Source organism: Pyrus communis, chromosome 5, assembly GCF_041283825.1.
Source record: "Pyrus communis isolate YQ-2024b chromosome 5, ASM4128382v1, whole genome shotgun sequence".
Lineage (NCBI taxonomy): Eukaryota > Viridiplantae > Streptophyta > Magnoliopsida > Rosales > Rosaceae > Pyrus > Pyrus communis.
The window spans coordinates 9,868,246-9,878,100 of NC_142569.1; the positions used below are offsets into that span (position 1 = coordinate 9,868,246).

The 9,855-nt window shown below is 35.5% G+C and overlaps 2 protein-coding genes across 2 annotated transcripts; one reads left to right on the forward strand and one right to left on the reverse strand.

The window, feature by feature from the left end:
- Nucleotides 1-800, reverse strand: LOC148696726 (zinc finger BED domain-containing protein RICESLEEPER 2-like). The gene is made up of 2 exons (XM_088693348.1): nt 593-800; nt 1-413 (listed from the first exon to the last, which is right to left on the reverse strand). Exons 1-2 carry the CDS (start codon nt 798-800, stop codon nt 1-3), a joined length of 621 nt encoding a protein of 206 aa, XP_088549474.1.
- Nucleotides 801-4,648: 3,848 nt separating this feature from the next.
- LOC137726930 (2-hydroxy-palmitic acid dioxygenase MPO1-like) lies at nt 4,649-5,555 on the forward strand. Its single transcript, XM_068465885.2, has one exon. It carries the CDS (start codon nt 4,769-4,771, stop codon nt 5,342-5,344), a length of 576 nt encoding a protein of 191 aa, XP_068321986.2. The 5' UTR covers nt 4,649-4,768; the 3' UTR covers nt 5,345-5,555.
- Nucleotides 5,556-9,855: the final 4,300 nt, after the last annotated feature.

Sequence of the window (9,855 nt, forward strand, 5' to 3'; positions counted from 1 at the left end):
TTAAAAAAGTGGAATTCCACTGAGTTTTAAATCAAGCACCATCTTCATAGTGCTTGGAAGCTTCAACTGACGTGCTGCTTCCTTAAATGTTTCCTCTCTTTTTTGTGTTGTTGCCCAGTAAACAATGCTATCACGAATTTTCTCAACACCACCACCAATCACTTCCAGACCATCCTTCACAATAAAGTTTAATATATGCGCACAACAACGCATGTGAAAGAACCCTCCACCCAACAAAAGTGAACTACTAGAAAGTTTTTCAAGAATAAGATCAATCATTTTATCATTTGTAGTGCAATTATCTACGGTTAAGGTAGAAAGCTTACGATTGAGGTTCCAATCTAGCAAGCATTCAATCAAAACATCTGAAAGTATCTCGGAGGTCTGTATGCGGACAAGGCACATAAATAAATCTGAAAAAGTTACAAAGAAGATGGTTACAATAAAGATTCTGAAATATAAATCTAAGGCTAGACAATAATTAAATACAAATTAAAGTATTAAAAATATCACCTTATTATTCGGCTCTGCAACGTCCAAGAGTCATCAATAAAATGTGCCGTTATTACCATAAATCCTCTGTTCTGATTACTTGCAATCCACATATCAGTAGTTATGGCAATTCTACTGTTATTTTCATCCAACAATTGCATTGTTTTCGAACGCTCATAAATTTTGAGGATATCACTCTTGATTGTGTTTCTTGAAACAACCTTAAACAACGGTTGGACAACACTCATGAAGTTTCTAAATCCAACATGATCAACCATGGAAATAGGGTACTCATGCAATATTATCATTTGGGCGAGAGCTCTCCTTGCACTTTCTTGATCAAATGTATACAACTCTACTTTCCCATCTCCCACTTTTTGGGTTAGCGTTTGCTTCAATTTTTTTTGTCTCCGACATGAACATGTCGTCACATGATGCCTCCAATGGCTGGTTCCATTTCTAGTGTTCCCACCAAGCTTCTTGTTACAATAATTACATATTGCTTTCATCACCCCATCAACAACTGTTCTTATGTAATGTTGCCACACCAAACTGCGAAGTCTCGAATTATTACCTTCACCATCATCACCTCCAAGTTCCTCAATCTCACCAGCGACCTCATTTGGAGTTGGTATATATCTTGGGGCCGAGCAATTTGATTTGGTATTTCTTGTTGCACAATACTTGGATTCAATGTAGGTGCTAGATTACAATCAGTTGGGGTATATATTGTTTCTTCTTGAGACTTAAATATTCTTTTTATTCAATTTACCGAGCCCTCCCTATACTAATTTATTATGCATATATCAAACCCTATACTATCTTTATTATGCACCAAACATCATGCATGGGGCCTACCAACAACTTCATCAATTCAATACTCTTATTGTTATACTTAACCAAATTAATTCATTGAATCATTTTATATATCAATTATCATATGTTCCAAGTTTACCAGATTCATCTCTCTTCAAAAGTTTCATTGTCAAGAAATTGGTGCATGTTGGCAGCTCAATTGGTACTCTTTGATGCATCATGTGACATATATTGAATAAAAGAAATCAAAATGTAAATTGAGATATTATGATTGCATCATATCGTCACATATCAGTTCAGTAAATTGAATAAAATTATATTATATATCAAATGTGTGTGTATATATATATAATATTTGGGTCGGATTCGGGGACAGATACGGACTGGGGATCCTTATAACCATATCCAAAACCATAACTGAATAAAGTTCATGGTTTTTCCCCATATCCATACCATACCTGAATTTTCATATCCAAATCCAATCCAATCCATTCGGACGGTTATCCACGGTTATCGAATTTAATAGTTAAAATTATCATCCCTACCACCATGTTACTACTCAATCATTGATATCTCCCATTCGGGTTTAACAATATTTATAATGGCAAGGGCTTTCTAACTGCAAAACCATAAGTTCAGAATATTTATAGCAGCAAAGACTTTTCACAATATTTTTAGCGGCAAAGGCCTTCCCCAACCCGCCACCCAAAAAATTCAGAGCCACCCATAAAATTCAGAAAAACAAAACAAATTACCCTAACATTTTTGTAGAAAGACCCATTAACGCAAAAGACTAAACTGGAAGAAAATACGTTCAAACGCCTTTTTGGTGAAGGGACGGGGGAAGAACGGAAGGGGGAATGAGGGTGACGATGGATGTTCGAACGCCTTCCCGGAGTCAAAATCCTGGGAATTTCATGGTTCGATCCGCCATGAACGGCGGCCAAACAGCGTGAAATCTGGTGGGTCCTGTTCGTGGCACCAAGAGTAGTGGAACGGTGGTGGTGGTGGTGACAGTGCTTGTAGCCGGAGTTTGCCGTAAAGTCACCTGTGAAGCTTGCCCAGAAAACGGGTCGGGCCAGAGATCCGGGTCACGGCTGAGACACGGGTCTATGGGATTGGTCCAAGCATAACTGTTGATCTGGGTTTACTTTTGCAGGTCCATATTCATGTTTGCGTGGTTGTGGTTTTGGTGGTGAAGGGAGGGGGACGGACGGAAGGGGAAGGCAGATGTGGGTTCTAGTTTAAGTTGGAGGTCAACAATGAAGGTAGGGGTTGTAGGGTCATGGCGGCTAACCCTTAGACGAGCTCTAGCACGGAGAACACGCGGGCCAAGTGCTAGGGCGTAGTGATGTAGACATGGACAACCAAGAAGAGGAAGATGACAATGCTGGAGAATAGCACATAATTAATCTCTATTTTGGAGAAGGAAATGAGCTTGGAGGTGTAGAAGGAGACGATCCTCATTTTCATTTTAATTTAGGTTTAGGATTTGGTTCTTTCTGGAAAACATCATTTTAAAGGTATATTAGTACTATATTATCAACTTTTAATTATAATTATTATAAACTTAAAACGGTAGCTATAATTTTAGAGAATTTTAACGAAAAATTTATGCTATTATTCACTTTAATGAAGAATTATATTTTTACGTCAATCTTGGTACTATTCACTTTATCCTTTATTTTGTTCTTATTGTTAAAACTCAAAGTTTTCAAATCATTTTCATTAATTTTCCTATAATTTTATATGGATTATAATGGATTTGGATTCTAGCTGAATCCCCTCCCTAGGGATTTTAGGGATCAACTAACATGAACCGTTGATCAAAAATTGTGCGGTCATAATTTTTTCTTTTTTCATATTTTTCACGTAAAATTATGATGTTTTACTTTTAAAAAATATAAAAAGCATTTAATTAGGACCACACGATTTTTTATCAACAGTCCGTTTTCGTTAATCTCTAAGATTCCCAAGAAGGGAATCCGACGAGGATCCAAATCCGATTATAATTTTGGTTATTTTTTTTTTTTTTCAAATTTCCCCATTCAGATCAGAAAGGGCGGAGAGGAATGAATAAGGCCTAAAATAAAAATTTACCTTTTAATGGCAAAATGACGTACAAAAATTGTCTCAAGACTTTCGACTCTTCAACTACTGGCCCACTACGTCTACTGGCGTGAGATTCTTTATTCTTGTTACTTACCCTATATATTGGCATGTTCCTATAGTCCTTTTCATATGATTAATGGCATCTGAAGCTACTGCATGCACTTGAATATTGTATATATTTTCATATTTTCTAACTTTAACAATTGACATTGTGATTGTCTATACTAATACTTATGGCCTAAAGCAATTAATTTGTAAAATGCTAAAAGCATAGCATGGCTATTGAGAAGGTTTTGGGTTGAGACTAAAAGCATAGCAAGTTTCTCTGGTTTGTATTGGCAAAAGTTACCTAGACATAATCTACTTGCAAGTTTCAACACAACGAAATGAGAAATATATGAAGAATGTTAGCGACGTTTTCATTTATACTTTCTTCTATCTTTTCTCGTTTGATTCCATAATAGGTTATAAGAACTTGTAGCGGTGGATCCAAAAAAATTTATTCACAGAGGTAAGAAGCTCCCAATATTTTTGTAAAAGAAAAAAGGCTACATTGGCCACCAATAAGCTGCTTGATACATTTTAACAAATTTTCCCGCACCTTGACTATTTTAGGCCTCACTTTAGATATCTTGCATAATCACAATGCTTTGGATTACGTGGGACATGAAGAACCAAGAGGTATCTCGTAAGTTCATAACAATATCATTGTAATTAAATTGAACAAAAAGTGTCATGCAATGAGTTTATAGCTCAAACGAAAAACATTCACTTTTGTCTGTATAAAAGGAGCGCGTTGGATTGCTTCCACGGTTCCACTAGGAGTAGTCTAGACCATAGATGACTTTACAAGAATAGATGGCCTGGCCCAATCAAAAGAGTGCATGGTTGCCAGCCATAGGGACAAAACAATGGTAGGTAAAGTTCTCTAAATACATAGCCCAGTCACATCCTTCGCTATAAAGTATAGTTTAACCATCTCAATACCGTGCAGTTCAATCCATCTAGATTCTCTTCATACGAGTCAATACGAGTCGACGGTTCACAATATTAAACTGAATGGCCATTGACGTTTTCAGTGCACATTTTAAACGGTCAACAAAGAAACTTCAAAGTAGGATGCAGGAAACTTCCAAGTTCCGATGTGCTTTACCTTTACTGCTTTTAGGCTCGTACTTTCTACACTACTGCGCTATCTACTTGCTCCTTCTATTTATACCCCCCATTGGATTTCCTTCAAGACTAAGTCTTCCACAAAATCTTCATTTTCCTAGGAAAATCTTCGTTCTCCCAGGAAAGTATCCCCTTTTTCCAGCAAAAGAAATTCAGTTCTGCAAATAAAAAACTCATGGGGAGGACTGGATTGTTTGATCTTGAAAAGCAGTTTGCCTTCTATGGAGCATATCACAACAACCCAATTAACATTTTCATACACACTTTCTTGGTGTGGCCATTGTTCTTCACTTCTGTTCTTCTTTTCCACTTCACACCTTCTCTCTACAGTTTCCCAGTTCTTGGCCTCGAATTAAATTTGGGGTTTGTTTTCACTTTGGCGTATTGTCTGTATTATGTCAAATTGGACAAGAAAGCTGGGTCCTTGGCAGCTTTGATCTGTGTTCTCTGCTGGGTTGGAGCCAGTATTCTTGGCACTGAGCTAGGGTTTTCTAAGTCGTGGAAGGTGGTTCTGGGTGGTCAGTTCTGCAGTTGGGCTGGACAGGTCGTAGGCCATGGGATTTTTGAGAAGAGGGCCCCTTCAGACAACTTTCTTGAAGGACTTCTAACAGGGCCGTACTTTGTGTTGCTTGAGCTTCTTCACTTAGCTTTTGGGTATGAACCCTATCCAGGGTTCCAAAAAAGTGTGAAGGCAAAGATTGAAGCTGATATCAAAGATTGGAAGGTCAAGAACCAAAAGAAAGTCTCCTAGTTAATTTAGCTGGTCTGAGATATATGAATGTACTAATAATATTCTATTAGGTTATATTTTGTATCTAAATTTGTCAACTCGATTCTATAATTTCCTTCAATCTGTTTGATGGAATTATAGTCTTATACGATTGTAAGAGTAATTTTTGCAGTGTGACCGTCGCAAAATTTCTTTTGTGACAACTAGCTTATATGAAAGTTTCAGTTTTTTACGGTCTTGTCAGATATTGTTTGGTTTCTTGGGATGTTTGCTTTGCTTTTCAGATTATCTCTAGTGGTCTAGCTAGTTGATTTGTTAATGAAACTTGCACAAGGGAATCTTATGTTGCTTACTGTTCAAGGCAACGACGAACTAGTATGCTTATTAAAAGACTGAAAACAAAGATGACAAAATCTTACAACTATGACTTTGTGAAGCAGTTGAAGTTGGACTGGTTGGCAATTTTTTATTGGATGAAGATGTTTTATATTTAATGACACACAAACGAAACAAGATAATGACGACAAATAATAATGATAATCTAAACTATACTAATGTCAATAAAAAATGTGGAAGGTAATTTAGTATTTTATCACAAAATAAAATCAAAGGTAATAAAGTAATTTTGCATAATCTAAATTTTATATTCTTTTAAAGTCTCACCCACATGTGATGCTAACATATATTTGAATTAAAGAACAAAAATTAAAGGAGTTTTAACGAAAAGCCCATGATACTGTTTAATTTAACAAAAAATCATATTTTTACACTAAAAATCAATCCTGATACTATTCATTTTACCCTTTATTTTGTCCTTATCGTTAAAACTCAAAGTTTTCAAACAATTTTCATTAGTTTTCCTAAAAATAAAAGACTCTCCCTAACCTACTTCCATGTTCTCTCTCTCCTTCCCCCTTTAAAAAAAAAAATGTTCACGCAAAATGTGTGTAGGCATATGCTAGTAATAGTAATAATAATAATAATAATAATAATAATAATAATAATAGCTAATTAATAGTTTTCACCTTCAAATTTGAAGTGATTTTTAAAATAAGTAATGAAGTTTTAATTTTTTCATATTGCACCATGTAATTTTGAAATTATATCGATTTACATATTTTGTTTCTTTGAATTCTCAAATAAATTAAGGGATTTTTTTTTTCCTGTTAAAACCACGAAGTCAATCCCATTCTAGTGTTGCTGTCATGGGAAGTTACAATGAAGGATCTTTATTAAAAAAAAGAAAGAAAGGAAAATACAATCTATCAAGGGGACATAAAGCCTAACTGTGACCATGATAACACTCATATATCAAATAAAACCTCGAACAACCTATATAAAATATAACACGGCCAACAAAAGTTCAGTAATGTGGAAGCCCTACATAGTCACGTTGATGATATGGCAAAATGAAATCAGGAGGAGAATCCTGAACAATACTAGTAGAAAAGGAATCATGATTTGCAAGGGCATCAACAACTTGATCACCTTCCCTATAAATGTGAGAAGACCGAAAATGCATTTGGGAAATTCTATGCAAGCAATTCTTCCACGAATTGAGGAGAGCGAAAGAAATCAAGAATCGAAACCGAATAAGCCTCCGACCAAATAAAATTCCAATCCTGAACTGAAGCTAATTCAATAGCATTGGTTATAGCTATTACCTCCGCTGCAACAGAGCTAGGAATATTCAAGTTAGAACAAAAGGCACCAAAGAACTAACCCTTGAAATCCCAAAACACACCACCGTAACAGCATAATAGTAACCACTCTTGCAAGCACCATCAATAGTTAACTTAACCCAACCAGGATAGGGAGGAATTCAACACACCTCTAAAATGATGGGGGTTTGATGAGGCATACATGTAGCACCAAACCTCTTCAACACACATAAAGCGCGAATATCGTTATTCATATAACCAGACCGTATTCTATTTGAATAATGGATCTGATCAACTATAAGCTTAAAGGCATAAGCAACATTAACACTAAATCCTTCACGCCGAGCTTGGTTTCTCAAGTACTATATATACCACAAAGTAGAAACAAAAGATGCAACCACAAATCTCGTAATTGTGAACTTTTATTCAAGGCTAACTAGTGGTGAAAGCGTTCTAATAAGGAGCCATGAAGTGTAACCAAGCCAAAAGAATCCTAAATATGCTGCCAAATTGACATGGTATAAGTACATATAACAAAAACATGCTCAAAAGATTCTATATGCAAACAACATAAAACATATGTAGATGCCATAAAAATTTAGCGTTTTTGCAGCATGTCCTCAGTCAAAACACGACCACATAAAACTTTCCATGCCAATATAGACATTCTAGGAGGAATAAATTTAGACCAAATCAATCTCCCCCAACCAACAACCGGCAAACGAGGCCTTGAGAATTATATGCATCACGAGCAGAGAGCCCACCTGAAGGAGAGGGCTCCCAAATTACCACATCGGATCCTTAGCCAGCCATGGAAATAGTTACATATTTCCTAAGAAACTCGCAAATAACAGGAAAGTGCAGTTGAAATATTGGAGGAAAGACCAAACACCCTCATTAATAAAATCAGCATCCGTGTCCTCAAGACTATCAACATCATCCCTTCTAACACCAAAAAGATCAAACAACGGTGATCCAACAAAATTCTCTCCAAAAATAAATCTTTTCACTGGAAACCCACTAACCATCTACTTTGCTCAACAAATAGAAGACCAATGTAATATAATGCCAGACCAAATTGAAGAACGAGCATACGAAGTTCTCACTTTCCTTGTCTATAGGAAAAAAAAAAAAAAAAAAGAACAACCAGCCGAATCAGATGAAAAAATATCCAAACTTTCTTCATTAACAAAGAGCGGTTCAAAACAACTAACTGTTTAAGACCTAAACCACCTTCCTCCTTAGGCACACAACAATGCTTCCAAGCAATCAATGACAAGGGAAATTTTTTCGAATGTCATATGAACTTACGCATATTTTTTAATTTGTCATATGAACTAAAAGTTTAAGCAATTTGTCATATGAATGTTCTGAAATCATTAATTGTCATCTCAACTAACTTCGTTAAATTTTCCATCCAAAAGAAGGTTATTTTGGATTTTTTACCTTATTTTTCACAATTTTATTCATTTATTTATTCATTATTTTTACAATAATATATGTATATAGGGATGGGCGATAAATTGGTTTTCAACTTTTGACTTCTTTTATACAAGTTCTCTACTTATATTTTAGAGCATCCTCGTGATGAAATGTCCAATTGTCTTATGCACGTGAATGACTAAAAGATCTTCATATTGAATTATTTTTTTGCATATATGGTCTTTAAATGATGAAAAGAGAATAAATGGTTCCGATTATGATGTTTGGACTGTAGTAGTATAAATCCGATGCCTTTAGTCTTGATAAATTTGTACTATTAACTCCTTTGATCAAAGACCAAAGCCTCACGCGTTGACGAGGTGGGTGGGGGAGGGTTGGTCAATGGATCTCCGATGCTTAAGTCAGTATCTTTGAAAAGAGTGAAGTGTTTAGGGCTTGTATGCGTAGCAAAAAGCTTACCAAAATTTGGTAGAGATTGACGTATTTATAGTAGGTAGCCAACCAAGGTTAGAGTTTTGCCTTACACATGGCGGCATCCAATTGGCCAATGTGTGTCATCCGTTAGAGAGTATTTATCAAATATAGCCAAAAATTAATCTTTAATTTAAAAAATGTAACTATTTATAAAAAAATTCAAATATATCCAAAATTTCACTTAAATAGACACAAATACCCTCAAATTTTACAATCAAATAAATTAAAGGCTTTTTAGCTGCCATCCACTTAAGTTCCGGTCCAACTTCACACCTTCGCTCCTACACTCCACCATCGTAATCCTATCCTCTTCGACTCCCTCATCATCGACATTGAGCGTTGTCGTGGTTACCACAAGTGGGAACAACATAATTTCAATCATGCCTTCAACGCCTTCTTTCTTCCCACGACCCGAGTCTCAGCCTCGGTCGTTAAATCATGGACGCTTAAACTCTTTCTGAATCGTATCAATTCTCTATAATCTTTGAAACCAATTGGAAAAGGAAAATTTTAAGAAAAAACCACTAAATTTATCTCAGCATGCAAAAATTTGGATTGGAAGGTGGAGGGTTTGGATTGTGAGAGAATAAGGGTTTAGGTAGGTTAGGGTTTTTAATTTGGGCATGCCTATTGGATTTTACCTACCAACTGAAGAAGAAGACTTCTTCTTTTAATTTTTTTTATTTTTTTATTTTTCTTACTAATATCATTTTTGGTTTTAAATATAAAAATAGTTTTTAAAATTAATCCACGTGTCATTATATGATTGTATTTGTGAGATCCACGTGGCGCCACATCATTGCACTAATAGAGCAATTGACAGATTTTTCATGAAAATACTAAAACGATCACGATGGACAAATTCAGAGAAGGACTAAAATGATTCACGATAGACAAATTCAAGGACACTACTATTGATTTTCATTGTTAAGGACCAGACTAAGGAGTTATGTC